The sequence below is a fragment of the Pelodiscus sinensis genome, chromosome 11 (assembly GCF_052426305.1).
Source record: "Pelodiscus sinensis isolate ZL-2025 chromosome 11, ASM5242630v1, whole genome shotgun sequence".
Taxonomy (NCBI): Eukaryota; Metazoa; Chordata; order Testudines; family Trionychidae; genus Pelodiscus; species Pelodiscus sinensis.
In genome coordinates this window covers 1,837,391-1,856,662 of record NC_143062.1, presented here as the reverse complement: position 1 = coordinate 1,856,662, position 19,272 = coordinate 1,837,391, and the positions used below count along the sequence as shown (strand labels likewise).

The 19,272-nt window shown below is 49.2% G+C and overlaps 1 protein-coding gene across 1 annotated transcript; it reads left to right on the top strand.

The window, feature by feature from the left end:
* Positions 1 to 11,176: 11,176 nt before the first annotated feature.
* Positions 11,177 to 17,013, top strand: BARX1 (BARX homeobox 1). Its single transcript, XM_075939693.2, has 4 exons — positions 11,177 to 11,747; positions 14,788 to 15,076; positions 15,504 to 15,588; positions 16,213 to 17,013. The coding sequence occupies exons 1-4, from the start codon at positions 11,543 to 11,545 to the stop codon at positions 16,375 to 16,377; spliced, it is 744 nt and encodes a 247-aa protein (XP_075795808.1). The 5' UTR covers positions 11,177 to 11,542; the 3' UTR covers positions 16,378 to 17,013.
* The last annotated feature ends 2,259 nt before the right edge of the window (positions 17,014 to 19,272 follow it).

The window sequence follows — 19,272 nt, the reverse complement described above, 5'->3', positions numbered from 1 at the left end:
TGCACAGGCATTTCTTAAAATCTGGGCCTCAGATTTTACACGGGCTATGGATTCACAGACAAGGGTTACACCTGCAGCCGTTCGTTACTTATATGACTTCACTGAGAGTTTTGCTTAAGGAGGGCCTGACCCTGTAGACCATAAGGCTGTGCCTACATTGGCACCCTTTTCCGGAAAAGGGATGCTAATGAGACCAGTCGGAATTGCAAATGCCGCGGGGGATTTAAATATCCCCCGCGGCATTTGCATGAACGTGGCTGCCGCTTTTTTCCGGCTCGGGGCTTTGCCGGAAAAAAGCGCCAGTCTAGACAGGGATCTTGCGGAAAATAAACCCTTTTCCGGAAGATCCCCTAGTCCTCTTAAAATCAGGAATAGGCTTCCGGAAAAGGCTATATTCTGCTTTTGTGCAAAATCTTGCCAGTCTAGACGCACCCTATAAGTTTATATGGGCTTTGCACTAGAATCCAGAGCTCAGCTCATAGAAAGGAGTGTTTTGAGTTGACCAGTATCAAATGTTATAACTTTTGATCCTTTTGCTTTGGATGGCTAAGTACGGTGTTCTGTTGTGCACATACATTGTTATTTTTGGACCGTGAACTAAAAATATTGCCATTCCTGTATTTTCTTGGCAGTTCACACTTTAGTCACTGGGCATGCAGGCTTTCATGATGATCTTTTGTTATTGTACTTCTGCAAAACAAAGAGGATGGCACAGAGAGAAAGAAAGTTCATTTTCATTTCTTAGTCAGAAAATGCTCATGCACTACAATGACCAGGAGCAGATAATTGTAGAAATAGCTGTTGATATACATATTATAATAATAAGCACCCATATGTTGCTTTCCATTTTACAGACAATTAATTACCATGCCATAATGAATATACTGTATTCATTAATATGCAAATTAACATGATCTATATACAATTTAAAAACTTGCAGAATATTCAATAGAGAGTAAGATTAGTTTGATTAAAAACATTCACACTTCTGTAGTTTCAGGGCTACTCTCTCTTTGAAGTTTATTAAGTCCCATGCCAAATGGAGATGCTTAGGTTGTGTTCATCAGTGAAATGTGTATAAGGGGGATGAATTGGTGAGGCTCTTTAATTGGTAAGGAAATAAAGGGAGCAGAGTGCAGCTCATATGGAAACCTCATTGCATGTTACAGGCATGACTTTCAAAGATGGCTACATACTCAAACTGGTATGGCCAGGTGTTTGAAGAAAATCGTTTTTCGAGAAATACATGTTTAAATTATGAAATTCTACTCAACCGTTAAACAGTAACATATTACTCAGGTCTGAGCTATTCCCTCAGCCCTATTGCACTTTTACAATGAATGTGTGATGTCACGTTTTCCACTCCTTGCATACTACTTTGTGGGTTTCCTGAATCTCAAGTGCCATGAGCGAGTTGGAGATTATTGTGACTAATTTCCCTCTGCAGCTATCCCGAATCAGTCAGAGGAGCAAGGAGTGTGGAAATGATGTTCCTTGAATGGCATGACGGTCACCCCCAATTACAAGCACCTGGATATTAGCTGGGTAGGCTGAGGGTACCTGATGAACTGCAGCTCCTAGGATTATGACCTCAGTGATACATGTCACATGTCACAACATCAGACACATACTTTTAAGTTTATACACTAGTGCAAAACACTGTCTGGTATAGATAAGGCCTTAAATTTCCAATACCAGGAGAGGAATCTTCATCTAGAATCAAAACTGGGATTTAAAAAGCAAATTTCAACAATTATTTATCAGAAATAGTCCATGCACCTAAAAATCCAGCAGCTTCAGGAGCTTCCAGTTTTTAAAAATGTCTTGCATACCATTTTTTTTACATAGTTTTGTGACCTTTTTTGTTGATTTTTTATGTATAATTAAGGCCTGGAAAATTTGGGATGTTTTACAGATTTTCTTCTGCTTGTTTTTAATCATAGAAATATCAGAGATGTAGTTTTCTCTAGTCTGTATGTATGTTTTTGTTAAGAGTTGTGGGGGAGTTTATTGTGAGCATTTAACACCTTAAATAAAGGGGAATGGTTGTTGAGTGTTCAACAAAGGCTTAATTGGTCATTGAAGCTGAAAAATGTCCACCAAAAACAGCCAACCAAAAAAAAAGAAAAAAAAAGAAAAAAACAAATTTCCCCTCTTGAGAGCAAAACTTCCACTTGTTTTACTGTCACCATTTCATTAGTTTTCCAGCCAACATAGTCTTCTAACTTAGACAGCACCTGAATTTAATATGAGAGTAAGCCACATAAACTCTTCTAAACTTAAAAAATTTACACCACCTTTATCATAAAGATGTAAAAGTTGGACATTTTATTGTATTTATTTTATTTGTGGGTTTCTTTTAAGAGCCCTTTCAGTTTGCAGAGGAAAACCACATAATACCTTGCCTGATATGAAATAAGTATTTCCTACATTAGGTGTATACATGCACATGCTCATGCACATATTGTTTCAGTGTCTCCTTTTTTGAATGAAGCTGTTTACTCTTAGAAGAATATGCTGCTTTTAATAACTCTGGTGTTTTGTTTCCCAACCATAGGTCCAGATAGATGATACAAAATAAGACTGAGAATTCAGATCCTATTTGACAGCACTTACAAGATAAGAGCTTTAATTTTAAAAGTCATTCATTTAATAGCTGCTTGTTGTTTTTTTAAGCCACAGAAGATATAAATACTGATGTTAACCTTCATGTAATTCCCTATACAGGCAGTCCCCGGGTTCCGTACAAGATAGGGACTGTAGCTTTGTTCTTAAGTTGAATTTGTATGTAAGTCGGAACTGGTACATATTGTAGGGGAAACTCTAGCCAAACATTTCTCCAGAGCTCAGTTTTATTCTCCCACACTTCACTTCCCTCAGTCCTTTATTCTCAAGCTGAGGTGTCTGCTGAGAAAAGCCGCTCCGCGTCTCCCTGGTCTGCTGGGAGGGTGGGGGGGGGGCGCTAGCTTTCCGTCTCCCTGGTCTGCTGGGGGAAGCAGCTAGTGCGGGGTTGCCTCACCCCGTTTGTAAGTAGGGATCCGATGTAAGTCGGATCCATGTAACCCGGCAACTGCCTGTACTAAGAAACATAATAACCTCTCTGCATTACACTGAACGTGTCCTGTTTGAAAGGCCAAAAGAGAGACCATAAATATTTGCTGTATTCAGGCTTTTTTAATTTCAAATAAAAGGCAGGAAGCAAGAAAAAAACGAACAGGTGATTTGTCATGGTGAATGAACTAGCATAAGTACGTGGGGATTTTGTTCAAACAATATCATGCTGATTTTACTCAGATGAGGATGTGGGGCTAAATCCTTCTCACCTCACTCAGGCATTGCCATAATGCTCATCTATTACAGAAGCAGGAAGAAGTCCCAACCAAGATCAGGGAGGGCCCCATTGCACTAGGCAGTGTACAAACACAGAGGCCTGGCCTAGCCATAAAACTTAAGTTCACCAACGGTGTGAAACATTCATTCCTCTGAGAGATGTAGTTAAACTGATGGAGACCAGACACAGTTAAGTCAATGGTTATGGAACAATTTTTCCATCAATTTAGCTGCTGTCTCTTGAACTCCCGTCCAGTGGGGTAGCAAGTGACTACACTACAGTGGTACAAGCTGTAGCTGTGCTGCTGTAGTGCTTGTAATGTAGAACTAGCCATCGTCAAGAGCCAGTCTCCTGCCTTTAAGAGATTACAATTTGAGAAGGCGGACAAGCGGAGCGAGGGGAAAGAGGCACAGGGATCCCTCAGTATTTTATTATGAAATTAGGACATAGAAGCACCCTCCCAAATTAGGGCCCCTCTGTGCTAAGCACTGTTCACACGCTAAATAAAAACTGTCTCTGTCCAAAGAGTTTTACCATCGAAACAGACAAGACAGACAAATGATGGGAGGGCAAACAAGGGCACTATAAGAGGTGGAGTAACTTGCCCATGGTAACACAGCAGACTCATGATTAGAATACAGATCTTCTGAGTTCCTGGCCCCTGCGCTAGCCACTAGATCAGAGTTACATATCTGGTCCCATTGACCTCAGTAGGATAGGTGGTGAAAGTAATGTGAGCAGGACGGGGTGCATAATTTGCAGTGCTCCATTGACATGCTTACAGTGAAAGGCATGGACATAGCAATATTTAAGTAAATTAAAGTCGTTATCAGAAGTTATAAGAATTATGTAAGGGCTTGCTGAAGTCCATAGTCATTTTTTCCAGGCTGGTTAGAGTTTCAAAAATCAAGGCACGTAATTTTAAAATTCAGAAACTAGGACAAAATAGAGAATTTAGGCAGAACTGTGTTGCAAATGGTAATAAACATATGGAACAGGTTGCCTAGGAAGTCAGTGGAAGTAAAGAGTATAAATGAATTCAAGAAACACCTGGTTTGTGTAAAATGAGGGGGTTGAGTGGCATGATGGAAAAGCAGGAATATGGGTCTAAAATAACCCTTTAAAGGGTGTCTAAAATCTCTCTCTCTAATCCTCCACTAATATATTTGAAATTTGCATAAAGTATCCTTTTAAGGCTAAGATACCTTGATGTGGATCTCTGTGGGTATGTCTACTTTACAGTATCTGTAATGTCTGCAACTGTTGTAGGTAGCTAGACACTAAATGCACATGCTTGGCTCCTGGTTAATATTGCAAGATGTATTGCAGCACAGCCCAGGGCCAAATCAAGCCCTTACATATTTTCTTCAATGCTATAACATGCACCTGAACATAAACAGAGAGCTGGATCTTGTGGCAAAGTTATTTGCAGCCTTGAAATAACTTGGAGATCTTGCACATACTCTTTAGTATTTTAGAGATCCGTGGCTCAGTTCTGCAGCGTCTGCTGATCCATTGCTCACAAAGTGTGCTACAGAGCTGGTTAGGAAATTGAGTTATGTCATGATACAGAAGAATTTGTTTTAGTTTCCATCAGCTAAATGGTTTATTGGGCAGAGTTTGTCCAGAAATCCAGTTTGGTTTCCCTTCTTTTTTGCTTGCAAGTCTTCACTTTTGCCCCCTTCCCGTACAAAATTCAGCTAACACATTTCAACTCTTCGCAGGCTCCTGCACACTGCGGACTAAATTGGTCTTTATTGCTGTCAGAGCTGTTTCCCTTTTCCCCATGAGTGCACGGTGGGTCCCTCACATTACATAGGGAAAAACGGATTTAATAGTGAAATCATTTTATTCTGAAATACAGCTGACTTAGGGGTTGCTTCAGTAACCATCTGGCAATTAAATCACATTCCAAACGACAAGAATCAACATTTCAATGGAAAAAATATACCCAGGGAGAACAACTACATACCAAATATCCTGCCTTCTTCTTGCTGCTTGTCTCGGGACCTTCTTGATAACCGAGGGAGTTGGGGGAAAGGCAGTTATCTGTATTTGTGTCCGTGTGTGTTGGCGGCAGGGGAGGAAATAGAAATACATGTAGCGGTGTGTGTACATAAATATACACACGTAGCTGTACCTACACACACTGGGAGCTAAATAGGCACGAAGGCGCCCGTGCATGTTGCTCTCACAAAGGGAACGGGGTTATTTTGTTGGGCTCGAAGTGCTGCTTTTCAGAAGAGATCGAAATGATCCAAAGCAACCCGGGAACTACATTTGTGTCTCGTCAGAAACGTTAGAAGAATTTCCCTTTCGGCAGGGGCTGCGCGTTTCTTCCTCCCCGTCCTCCCCGCTGCTTAATAGCGATCAAACGCCTTCAACGTGCGGCCGAGCTAAACTGGAATTGACACGAGTTCAGAGTTTCCCCCAGTTTGCTGTTTCGGATGGTGAGGCAGGCTCATCGCGTAATTAAAGTAAAGCCTCCGAGGCAGTGTTGCCACTAAACGACTTCCCCAGGCAGGACTTGTCTGGCCGGGCTGGGGCTCTGGGTTGCATCTGCAAGGGATTTTCAGGAAGGCTGAAAATTGCTGCCTTTTGTGCGGAAGGGGCCGTGTCATTAGGAACTGTCATTGGAGGCAGTTTGGAGAGTCGCGGGGCAGATGTCAGCTCCGGGCGGCACCCCCGCATCCCGCAGGGGAAACCTTCAGCTGGTTCGGGGAGCTGGAAGCCCCGCAGAAATGGCCCGAAGCATCTCGCACCGTGCCCGGAATGACCTCGTCAAGGGGCCGGTGGCGGGGTGTGCTGGGGGGGGTTCTCATCTCCTAGGGGGCTTAGGGTCCGTTCGAGGAAAACCTCCCAGGGCCCGATCCCGCGCTCCCCGCCCAGGGGGCTGGGACGTTTTGCCTGAGCGAGGAGCGCAGCCTGGGGATGACCCTGGGGCAGACGGGTTCTCCCCGGAACTTCGTTCCGCCACCTCCTCAAAGTCGGGGATAAAACCAATCCCGGCAGCGGCAGGCGGCTCCAGACCGGCTATTTTCCCCTCTGCAAAGCCCCTGCTGCCCCGGGCTTGGTGGGGGGCTCAGCTCAGACGCGGGATGTTTCCGTACAAACGAAATTGACAGTGAGAGCGAGCCCCGGTCCCAGCGCCATAGTGCAGGTAGCAGGGGGGCGGCTGCTCTATCTTGCCGCCGTGAAGTGTCACCTTGGTCACCCCCTGCTCGGATTCCTTCCCCGCGTCAGCAGGGGAGAGGGGCGAACAGCTGGGAGAAAACAGCTGCCTAGACGGGCTGGAAGGGCGAAGCGGGTAGCGCTGAGCGCCATTCGAAGAGGAGCTCGGGTCGGAGGAGAAAAGGACTTTGAGCCGCAGGCGAAAGCCTGCGAGGAAGGCGGGTCCGTTGCAAGGCTGTGGAGGTGCCACCCTGAAATCCACTTAGTTATTCGAACTTTGCTTCTTCTTTTGGTGGGCGGGGGGCTCTGAAGTAAAGGCAGCAGGACCCGTCCCGTGGGCACGTGTCCCTCCTTCCTCGCGCCCCGCGAAACAAACCGGTTCTAATCGAATTCACTCATTACAGCATCTTTTAATTGCTTTTAAATTGCTCCTGAGCCCGTCCGCGGGGCCCGATTCTCTTTCCTGGTGGGTTCGTCTCGTCCCCTCCTCCCCCGTCCCGAATCCAGCCGGGCTAACGCGTTCGGCAGGTCAGCTGGCTCGTTAGTTCGAAGCGTGTTTTGCCCGCTCAGGGGCCAATTCTCTTTCTCTGGCCCCCCTTCGTCTCGGTGTGAATGTTGTTCCGTTTTAAAGCCAGTAATTCTTAGATTGGGGAGGGGAGGGTCCTTATCAGTTCGACCCGCTCTAATTATGTCCTGAAAATGAGTCTCCCTGTAATAACGCCAAGAACAATATTCCGGCAGACATTGACAGGGGCAATTATTAATCTGAAACATGTTACCAACTTTGCCGGGAGGCAAATTCATGGCTCTTGCGGCTTGTTTTGATTGAGAGGAGCGAACCAGATCCTCACTGCAAGCAAACGGGGCATCCACAAACTGACCCAGCTCTTGCGTCTGTTTTTTCACAGCCCTAAAAATATGGGCGCTTCTGTAGAGTGTTCTTAGGAGGGGGCTGCTGGGGACGGGCAGATGCCTAGAGAGCTTCCAAGTGTGGCTGGCTGTCTGGTCGGGGACCCCGAAAACGGAAACAAGCCTTATTTTCCCAATAGTGATCCGAAGAGGTGGGTTTTGCTCACGAAACTCATGATAGATAGATAGATAGATAGATAGATAGATAGATAGATAGATAGATAGATAGATAGATAGATAGATAGAGGGGGTGTGTGGGGATAGATAGATAGATAGATAGATAGATAGATAGATAGATAGATAGAGGGGGTGTGTGGGGATAGATAGATAGATAGATAGATAGATAGATAGATAGAGGGTGTGTGTGGGGATAGATAGATAGATAGATAGATAGATAGATAGATAGATAGATAGATAGATAGATAGATAGATAGAGGGGGTGTGTGGGGATAGATAGATAGATAGATAGATAGATAGATAGATAGATAGATAGATAGATAGATAGATAGATAGATAGATAGATAGATAGATAGATAGATAGATAATGTTAGTCTCTAAGATGCACAGAACTACTCGTTCTTTTTAAGGTTACAAACGAACACGGCTACCCCTCTGGGACTTATTTTCCCAGTGCCATAACGAACTTCACAGCAAATATTTTATTTATAGAAAAAGAAAAGCAGCGAACCGTTTACACGGTAACCGCCACATTTGTGGAGAGAGCTTGCTTTTGTTGGCAATCCCCCACCCAAAAATGCAGCTCACTTTTCATGGCGATAGGGGAAACGTGCAATGAAATATTTAAGCCCTCTATAGAGCCCCTTTTCTAGTGATAAAAGTTCACTCACAATCACTTCTCCCCAGTGCTTGGAGCGGGCGGCTGGAACTCCCTCCGGAGCTCTACAGACGTCTGGGACCAGTCAAAAGTCACATCCACTTCGATTGGGTTCTTAAGGACTGCGGAGGGGGAAGACTGAGGCTGCTCTTGGCTACTGAAGTTAGCCTTGCAGTGGATAGCGAGACCAGGGTCCCCACGGAAATACTGTGAATTCCTGCAGCCCTCGCTCAGAGCTGTCACTGGGTCCAGTGGGAACGGTGCCTTGCCTGGGATATTTACAACTACGGAAAGCGCTCGATGCCTGCTCGTGAAGAAGATGCATTCCCGGGGAAATGGCTGAAAAAACCCCTGTGATGCAACAGCCCCTTTTCAGCTCTCGCTATCAATAAGGAGCTCGAGACCGACTTTCCTCGCGTGTTTCGCGCGAGGAGCAACAAAATAGGCTGGGCTGCTTTTCCTGAACCTGAGAACTCACGTGAAATCATTTCTTCCGGCACCAAGCGCCCAATAACATATTGGCCGTGATCTCGAGAATAAACCCCCCTAGATAGAATTGCAGAGTCCCCGTAAGTGACGTGGCATTGAGCTACCAACTTGCCATTGATAACACACGGCGTGGAAGAGAAAGATACTTTGGTTTCAGTCTTCCCACGGTCTCTAACTAGATAAATTTGATCATTTGCCATTTATAAACTCGCCAGCTCAAAATGTATTTAGCAAACACCAAGAGTCTCCTTTCCTCTCCCCGAGAAATGATCTGAAAAGGCTCCAAACTCATGTTAAAATGAGAGCCCGGCCGAGCGGTTGTTGCTTACATTTTCTACAGACGGGTTTGGCTGTATTGGTTCCCCCAGGTGCACAGATCTTGCCTGAAACACATAAATCATCGGCTGCCCGGCATGAAACAGGGTCTCTGGGAAATAAATGAATCCAATTGTTCTCTGCAAAATCTCTGTACAAGGGCTGTACAAATAAACGAACGCAATCAGCGATTTCTTCCCCAGGTCGGTTCCTTTGCGCTGTTTACCAAGGCTTGGCACAGACACGGGTTGTGTCGGATCCGCAGTGATTCCTGAGGTCTGGTTCAGGAGAACTGGCTTTAGAAAAAAGCAGGCTGAGCCTCTGTCCCAGGGCCGAGAGAAACCGTTCGCTCCGAGCGGGGCTTTCTCTCCCTGCCTGTCCCCTCCGGCTGGGCTGAGCCCAGCTTGTCCCCGGAGCGCTGTTTCCGAAACGAGGCGCAATTCGGGCAGACAGTCCCAGGGCCAGTTTCGAGACCTTTGTCATGCTCCCTCGTCCCAGTTCACGTACTGGGGCCCGATCCTGCGGCCAAACTGCATCGATTTCCTGGGGAACGCGGGAGTCACTCGGGGCCCTGGAGGGCGCAGGTGGAGGTGCCAATGAGCGCGCCCTGTTCTGTAGCCAAGCCGCCCTGCGAAAGTCCTGCACTGGTTGTGAGCCTTCACCCCGGCCGCCCACTGAGCTGTGCTCCGAACTGGGGCTTTTCTCCCTCTCTTTCGCCAGGTCCCGATCCTGCCCTCCCCTCCCCTCCCCCGCCTAGTCCAGGGTGGGCAGCGCTGGCTCCCATGACCCTGGCCCGAATCAGGACGGGGGGTGGGGGGATTGACACTTCCCCGGCGCCATCAGAGCCTGTAGCCTGCGAACTGCCCGGCTCTTGGGCGCTCCGGGTTTCTCCTGGAGCGGCTGCCGAGCCCGGTGTCCTGCAAATGGAAGGGCGGACACAGCTCGCCTTCTCCTGGTGCCTCTATGAGCCGCAGCGGCGCGGGCAGGCCCAGGTTTCACAGAAGGGCAGGGTGGGAAGCGGGACCCTCTTTGCCCCCAGGTAGGCCACGGGGGTTGGACTGTAAAGGGAGCCTTTTCAGCAACTTTCGCCGCTCCGCTCCGCTCCGCGCTGGGGGCCCTGAGCGAAGGCCAGGGCGCCTTGGAGGAAGCGACCTGAATCCCCGTGGGGAGCCTGCGGCCTGCGCGCGTTTTCCCGAAGACACAGCAGCCTCCATGGAGCGGGGATGGTTCTCGGTTGGGCTAGCGGCTCGTGGGGGCCACAGGTGCGCTCAGGCCATGGCGAACGCTCCCAGGCGGAGAGGGCTGGGGGGGGGTCAGGGCCTTCCTCGCTATTGAGCGCCCCCGCCTTGCGCGCACTGCCCCGGCCTGGCCAGCCCTCGCGTGAGCCCTGGGGTTGCGGGTCTGGCGCTTTAGTATTGCGCTCGGAGGCCGGCGGGGGAGGCCGTTGGGGGCCTCCGGGAGCTGGGAGGAGGCGGCTGCGCGACGGACTCCGGTAGGGCAGGAGTCCCTTAGCCGCCCTATTCTCCAGACTGGGCCCCGGGGAAGCAGGTGCTTGCAGCAAACGCGTATCCCCTGGCCCGTGCCTTGGCTGGAGCCGGACGGGAATTTGGCGTCAGTTCAGGGCGATGGGGACGCGGCCCGTAGGTTTTCCAGGGGAGCGGGGAAGGGGGAAAGGCGCCAGGCGGTGACCCCGAACACTCTGCGGCAGGCTCTGGGGAGCGGGCCCGGGGCAGGACCAGACTAGACGGGCAGATGAGCTAGGAAGGCGCTGGGCTCGGAAAACAGCCTTGACTGTGTTTCAAACCGGCAGGACGCCGCACATCCTGCCGGGAGAGCGCCGCTCCAGCGTTTCGGACACCCTGGCACAGTCCTGGGCTGGCGGCGCCCATCGCTTTCCATGCACTGAGCGCCACGCCGCGCGGCCCGGGCTTGGGGGCCTTAGTAAGCGGAGAGGCTCGTTTGCTTGGCCTGGCACAGGATGGACGCTCTTCCCAAACCTTTCGCTTCTAGGTACTAAGCGCCCCCCCTTTCCTCCCCCCTCCCCACTTCTCCCCCCCCCCCCACACCCCTCCCATCCGTCCCAGACTCAGGTCAGCCATATAATAGGCTGCTGTCTCCGGCCCGGGGCGGGGAAAGAGCGCTCCTATGACGTGCCTGGTGCAGCATGAGGTTGTAACTTTTCCAGCCCGGGCTCACTCCTTAAGGAGCTCTGCAGCCACTCGGTCCAGGGGGTGCGGCCGGGGCCAGCACAGGCACAGCGCTGGCTCCCCCGGCCCCTCCGAAGGGCAAAGGCGAGCAGGGCTGCGAGGAAGCGGCGCGCGGGGGCGGCCCAGCCCCAGGAGGGAGAATGGACAAAGGCTGCCCCAGGTCCCTGGGCGCCCTCCCGGAGGCACCAGGCGGAGGGCGGCTCTAGGGCGGCAGCCCGCGGCGAAGCGAGCCTGCGTCTGCAGGAGGCTGGGGGCGTCGCTGCGGCCCGGCGCGCAGCAGGAAGGATGCAGCACCCGCTGGAGCTGGGGGCCGCGCACTATTTCCCCGCGGAAGCCTTCCCAGACCACCGCTCGCATCGCTACCGGAGCTTTATGATCGAGGAAATCCTGACGGATCCCCCGGACCCCAAGGCCTCGGCGCCGGCGGGCGAGCTGCTCAAGTTCGGGGTGCAGGCGCTGCTCTCGGCCCGCCCCTACCACAACCACCTAGGTACGTCCCGCGGCCGCGCAAGCTGCGCGCCAGGGGAGGCCAGGGGCTCGCTGCGCGCAGGGGCAGCCCGGTCCAGTGGCTGGGCTGGGCTCCGGCGGCAGGGCAGCTCCGGGGAACGGCGGGGCGCTCTGCTGGCGGAAGCAGGCTTAGCGCTGCCTTCCGCGGCGCGTTGGGGTGCCTGGGGGCACAGAACCGCGCTGGGCCAGCGTGGAAGCGCGAGGCCGCTTCTCTTTCTTCAGGGCTCCGCTCGGGGGCTAAGCTCGGAAGACAGACCCTTCTCTAGCTCGGACAGAAGGACCAGTGTGTATATGCCACCAGGACGATCCCGTTTCGTGTGGTTTCATGCCAGAAGTGTAGGCTACAGCCACACACACACACACACACACACACACACACACACACACACACACACACACACACACACACACACACACACACACACACACACACACACACACACACACCCCCCCCCCCCCCCCCCCCCAGGAAGGATGATTCAAAATAACATGATGTTTTCTTTCCAGACAGGAGTCCAACAGAAGCCGGCTAGCAGGCTGTGCACAACTGGCACGAAACAAACTCTGTTCTTTCCCTTTCTCCCAAGCCTTTGAGCCGCGTTTTTCAACCGGGCTCATCACAGGGAACAGCCTATTTCCTTCTCCTGCAATTTGCTTTTTTTTTTTTTTTTTTTTTTCAGTTGGGGGAAAATCCCTTCTGCGCAGGACGGAATCTTAGCCTGGTAAAGGACACTCTGTAATTACTCGTTAATACACCATTTATTTGAGGCAGGCTCTTTGCCTTCTGCCACGGAAGGCCCTTACATCGATTTAAATTCAACATAGGCCGAGAATGCTTGGGCCTTACGAAAGCTATATTATGAATCCCATCCTAGTTAGATGATGGAAGTTTTATTTGTGGACAGATTGAGATATCCGGACCCCAAACCATGATATCATGATGGTATTGTGCAGAAGAGAGACCAATATAGAACGTTGTAGGTAGAACACAGAACTTATCTATATTACAGGGAACATTACACATGTACATATATAGTGTAACATATATAGTGTAACTATATCTAAGCATATGCAATATATTACGAGGCACAATAAACAAACTGTTACTTCTGAATTTGAAAATTGCCCTTTCAAAAATTGTCCTTTCCAAAGCTACTTTTATCTATAACCAACCCTCTCTTTATCACAGAAAAAAGAAGGAAACACCAAAAAAACAAAACCCAGTTTATCGTTTATCTGAACACAGAACTAATCTGTTTTATAAAGACTTGCCGTAGAATCAGAGCAACGATTGCTGCATGAAGGCAGGGAATTTTGAAGCCCGTCTGAACTAAATGCTTCTTTAAAATACTAAACCGAGTGCACTGATGTTTATAAAATATCGTGGCAAAAATCCCATTGACTTCCGTAAGAGCAGGAGTGGTGGGTCCCTAAATTGGGTTAATGAAAGTACTGGCTTCTCCAGCACAATATATATTTCGACCCGGGAGAGGAATTCGAAAGGCCTTTTTGAAACACTTTCCTTACCAACACCTGATTGTCCCTTGCTGTCTGAGGCAGTTAAAGATGACAAGTTTGTGTTTCAATTTACATTGCTCTTGCGAGGGCATAGTCCTTTTATTTCCTACCCCAGCAAAGCTTTGTAATAGACGAACTGAATGATTCATTATTTCCACGCTAATTCTGTACGTGCTGGGGTCTGCTGGTGTTCCCTCCTCAAGATTAATAGGAAGAGGACTTCCTACTCGCGAGGAAAGCAACGCTTAAATTGTAAGGCTAGCAATAGTTTCTTAGCGTCCTATCCGCTGGAGGCCATTTGTCAATTTGATTTTATACTTCAAATAAGAGCGTTTGTAACTTAAGTACTTTGGTCAGAGAAGAAGTATCGCCAGTTCAAACCTAACGTGTTAGGCGCTACTCCACTCTTTGGGACCGAGGATCGTTACACCTGCATGTTTTTATTGTGATTCACTACCGCATTTAACGATTGTTTGCTTGTGAATTCAAATTAGGATAAACCCTTTGTTTTGTTCCATAGCACATTATGGTACAGTACGCCGTGCAAATGTGCCGGTATTCTAAATTGTTATGAAAAATAATATTTTATTGGAACCAATGAAAACAAAAAGAAGGAAAATACTGCAAAACTACGCGGAGACTTTGGACCAAAATGATCTAGATTACAGCGCTAGAACTTTGGGTTCACGTACGCTCTGTTACTCTACCAATTATGTATTCTGCGGCCGAGAAGTAACAATTAGATGCCAGTCGATTCTAGTGCTTTTCAATTATTATTCAATTATTTTAAATCCTGCCCTCTTGTAAATCCCAAATTATGAATGTCGATCTTAAATTTTAAATACATGCAAATAATTCAATTCGATCCTATTTGGAGCTGGGATTTTGATATGACAGCAAGATATTTGTTGAACGGGGGAAGGGAAGGAATCTCACATTAAGAAATATATAGAATCAGGCTGAACAATATTGGCTACCTTTAAAAAAACAGACGTAGGTTTCAATTGACCTATGAGCATTTCATTCTCAGAAGTAGAAATATTTTAATCTTGCCCCCTTTCCTTAGTGGTGCTTGACTTAACTCACCTCCCCCTAAATCCAATAATGTTAATGTTGTTTCTGTCTGGGGAAAACTAGACAAATACAAGGCTGCTGCAGTTAAGACAGTGTTACAGTTTGGTAGCTTTCCTGTTCACGTGTAAAATGTTTCCAATACCCCTTTTCCCGCACACTGGCTGAAGGTTTGAAAAGGCGCCTTACACGTCGCTGGATGGAGGGTGCTTGTCGAGTTAGTTTCTTTGGATCTACGCACAAAGCTCAGGGACCCATTTCCCACTCACTGCTCCGGGCATTGCTTCACCTGGCCCTGTTACAGCTCGGTTCCGCGCCCCACAGCTGTAGCGGGGCCTGGCTGGGGCCAGGGGCGCCCGGGATCGGATCTGCAACGCGCCCCAGGGCAGTGCTAGGAGGGCCTGCCCGCTCTCACCGCGTCTTTCTCTCCGCAGCGGTGCTGAAGGCGGAGCAGGCGGCGGTGTTCAAATTCCCCCTGCCGCCCCTGGGCTGCTCCGGCCTGGGGTCGGCCCTGCTGGCTGCTGGCTCGGGGCTGCAGGGAGGCTCAGGGTCGCCCCACCTGCCGCTGGAGTTGCACCTGCGGGGGAAGCTGGAGCCGGGCCCCCCGGAGCCAGGCAGCAAAGCCAAGAAAGGGCGGCGGAGCCGGACGGTGTTCACCGAGCTGCAGCTGATGGGGCTGGAGAAGCGCTTCGAGAAACAGAAATACCTCTCCACGCCTGACAGGTGCGGGGCGCCGGAGCCGCTGCCTGGGGGTCGGGATCCCAATCATCTGCCTGCAGTCCGGCGAGCTTGCCTGGCCTCGCCCCAAACTCACTAAGCGGGCCGGGCCCACCAGGCCAGGCCAGGCGCAGAATCCCGGCCGGCTGTAGCTGGGGCTTCCCCTGCACTCGTGGTCCCGAGAGCGAATCGATCAGTTCAGCGTTGACCCACCCACAGCCCAGGTTCTTTTGGGTCACTCCTCCCCTTCCCCTCAACGTCCGCCGAACAGAAGCGAGGGGGCTGGGAGCACCCGATAGCCCCAACCCTTCCTTAAGGACCATCGGGGGCAGAGGCCAGCTGGTGTCTGGGACCGAGCTGACGGCGGAGAGGAGAGACAAGCGCTGCCTGGCCGCTTTCGGACGAGTCACGTGTGTTCTCTCTCCCCTTGCAGAATAGACCTGGCCGAGTCCCTGGGTCTCAGTCAACTGCAGGTGAAAACGTGGTACCAAAATAGGCGAATGAAATGGAAGAAAATAGTAAGTGTATTTACTCGTCTGGCTCTCGGCCTCGGCCTGTTTGATTTTATTCCTTGTAGGAGTTGGTGGCTGGCCCGTAGCTGATTGCATCAGAGAATTGTTGGGCGCTGTTAGGAAGGGGTAGAGGAAAAGGGACCTTCGACTCGCAGACCCGTGTGTGTCCCCTGGTTTGCACCTTGTTCGGGTTTCTCTCCCCTCTGTGTTGTTTGTGAGAAAAGCCTGCAATGCCAACCCTGCTGTCTGTGACCATGCCTAGCAGAAAGGCTTGCAAACATGCCGCTGCACACAGGCGGAGCACAGCGAGACGGGGTAAGACACCAAGGGCCAAGTCTGCTCCGGGGATTTCAGGATCTTTCCCCTCCCCTGTCGGAGGTAACGTGTAGAGGTAAAGAAGAGCCGTTAAAAGGCAATTCAGGTCGAGTTTCCAGCCAGCTGTAAGGTGTTTCCTTTGGCTGCCTCCCAGGCCTGGTGGTGTTGACATGCTGGGACACGGGATATATTTTTGATTCTCGGCATAACTTGTTAGTGTCCTGTATGGCAGCCTATCGCCAGCTTGGGATCAGGCACGCTTGGATCGGGCATCTTCAAGCGGGTTTCATTCTGGTGTCTTCTTTGGTTTCCCAGGTATTACAAGGCGGGGGCCTTGAGTCCCCCACCAAACCAAAAGGCCGTCCGAAGAAAAACTCCATTCCAACCAGCGAGCAACTCACAGAGCAGGAGCGAGCCAGGGAAGCAGAGAAGCAAGCGGAAAGCCTAAACTCGCCCTGTGAAGTCAACCAGGAGGAATAATAATAGCAATAACTAATAACGATCCAGCGGAGGGGGCCTCGTTAGCATGCCAGACAGCACAAAGACTCACAAAGCAGCATCGAGCAAGTGCCTTCTCTAACGAGCCGGGAACATTTGAAAGACTGGATTTGAGGAGAAACACACAACTCCATCCACAGCAGTTCGGACTGATGCTTAGACTTGTGCGCCATGCGCTCCATAGGCCTCCTGCTTCTTTTCAACCCGAATGTCCACAATGTGGAACGAGGCGCAGGATACATAGACAAGGCCCATGCCGCGTTCCATGAAGATACAAGAAGATGGGTGACTAAATGGTTAGTGTATTATTATTTCCATTTCATTTCCGTCCTATTTAATATTTGGTGGCTCCCTCTCCCCCTTTCTTCCCCTATGTACATAAGGCAGAACACAACCGTTTCTCTTTCTCTGTATCGGGTTGGGAGCTCCGAGATGGAAGATTGTTGTATTTTGTATGACAACCCGAAAGGGTCAGGAGGAGATTGTTACTGTAACTTTACACCTACTTGCTGTCTACAATCCTGTGGTGCCCCAAGTTATTCGAAAACTGCATTTTATGATCAGTTAATGCAAGATACTTTAGTTACTTTATTTCAATAAAGTGTTTTATGAGCTATTGCTTTGAGCAAGGTCGTGTTTGTAGTACAAGCAGTTCTCCTGTTAGCGATCTCAAATGAGAGTTAATTGACAGATCGTGACGAAAGAGTGACGCAACATCTCTCCGTGCCAGAGACATACCGTGTGCTTGTGGCTTTATTGCTTCCATTCGTCATACTGTGTTCATTTTCACTAGTGAATTCTCCCCTGCAGAGTAGCGCATTACCCAATAGGCAGACTAAGCGCATGCTTAGGGCACCAGCAAAGCAGGGGCACACACAAAAAAAAATAGAGAGAGAGAGAGAGAGAGAGATTTTATGGTATAGTATTGTTTTTATTTTGAATTACATATGGGGGGGGAGGGGTACCATAATCTTTTCAGTGCTTACTGCCTCTACAAGTCTTAATCCGGCCCTGGGCACAATCCTTAAACCTTTACTCAGACTCAGCTTCCATCATCAACTTGGGCAAAGTCCTTACTTAGTGTATTTCAGCCATTGCTTTCTATACACTGATGGCTATCCCCTGTAACATCTGTTAGCAAGTACAAGTGATGTGCACGACCCTAAATATGTTAAACGATATTTTTACTTAAATTTAGAGGCGAAACCGTTTCTTGGTGTGCGTCGGGTAATATGTGACAGTGGATAGCCCCGCTATCGTGTTACTGTTTAGAAGACCACCAAATAATTTAAAACACTCACGCGTTAGATGCCGATGATTCCCCCTAAATGGCACAAAAAGTGTATTGTTAACTGGCTGGTTTAATAATAAGTAAATCGTTGTCTGGATTGCCTTACATTATAGAAAATTAGTGTTGCTGTTTACCGCATTACTGTGTTTTGCTAATGTCCGACCCTTCCATCAATTTCAATGCAGTGTAAAAGATCGGGCCCATAGGACAATTCTGTAACTGTAAACATAATTCGATCTTAAATGACTCCGCGTAACGCCCTGCAATCGTGTCTCTATTTGCCTCTATATTTATATATCTACATAACTACGTTTTAACTAATACGTAACCAAGTTCTAATGAGAACGTAAGCGATTTAAAGGTTTTTAACTAGCTAATATGTTTCCTGTATTCTGTGAAAATTAGGACACATCTAAACTCTGTAAGATATACTGAAATGCTGTCATTCAGATTGTAAATATTAGTATTAACATTTACGTCAGAAAAAAAGTTCTCTTGATGACAGTTTGTCTCTAATGCTCTATAATACGAGAGGTACAGACACATCCGCAGTGAAACATGAACCCAAACGACCCACACCTGTGTCCCTACGCTGCCGAGAAGTTACACACGGAAACGTCACACTAGAATGTTTGGAAGCTAAACGTCACAAAACATAGTTACATAGACTATCGCTTCCGGCAGTATATCGAATCCCCCGCCTTTCAGATCGGGAGGGTGCATGCGGTGATTCCTGACCGCACGTTCGACTCCGCGAATTCACCATCGAATTTATCAGCGTGATTTTAATACTGTGCGGCAAGGGGAAGTTTTTGGTTCAAAATGATCAGTTGCCGGTAACACGAAGATACTTTGCTGTTTGTTCATCTTAAATTACTGAAGGCTGGGCCCACAGTCTGTCCAAAGCGCCCCCACCTCCCTGTATATGTGTGTCTAAAAAATTCGGAAATGCTAACTACAGTATCCGCTACACGTTCAAGCCGCATTACAGGGCATTGTCTAAACAGGGCGCTCATGTCAGGATGCCGCTCTGTCAGGTTAGCCCTTTCCGGGCCCCGGTAGCGATTATTTAAAACAAGGAGAGAGAGAACCATTCAGGAGCCCCAGAGTAATCGCAAGTTAAAAGGGAAGAGGCTGGGCCGATTAGGGTGCGTAGGAAAGAGGGTGTCTCGGATAAAGGGGCAGATGAAAACAACCACGGTTCGCTCTAAGAAAATATTTTCTTGGACTGGCAAAGAGTTTTGGTTTGTCTGAATCCCCCCCGACGGAGACGAGCCATGGAAACTAGACGGGTGTGAGGGGAAGGGTTTTGCGCTAGGATATTTTTATGATGCCTCCATCCAGGTGGTCGGTGCCTACGCCCTGCCCTCTGCTCTTGGAGCTGTCAGTTCCAGACGGCTCTGCCGCCAGTCTCCTTGGCAGCACACCAGTGTAACTCCTCTGAAACCAACAGAGCGGCACCGGTTTCCGCCGCCTGAGGACCCCGGCTGCCCGTCGTTTCCTTTCCACGTCTCCTCTGGGTATGAGTCCCACCCGGGTGGCAGCGTGCACGTCTGGAAACTGAGGCGGGGTTTCGGGGCAGCTGC

Coding starts and splice junctions, on each gene's coding strand:
- BARX1 (XM_075939693.2), top strand. CDS start 11,543: ATGCAGCACCCGCTGGAGCTGGGGGCCGCGCACTATTTCCCCGCGGAA. Junction 11,748..14,787: donor CCCCTACCACAACCACCTAG/GTACGTCCCGCG, acceptor TTCTCTCCGCAG/CGGTGCTGAAGGCGGAGCAG. Junction 15,077..15,503: donor TACCTCTCCACGCCTGACAG/GTGCGGGGCGCC, acceptor CTCCCCTTGCAG/AATAGACCTGGCCGAGTCCC.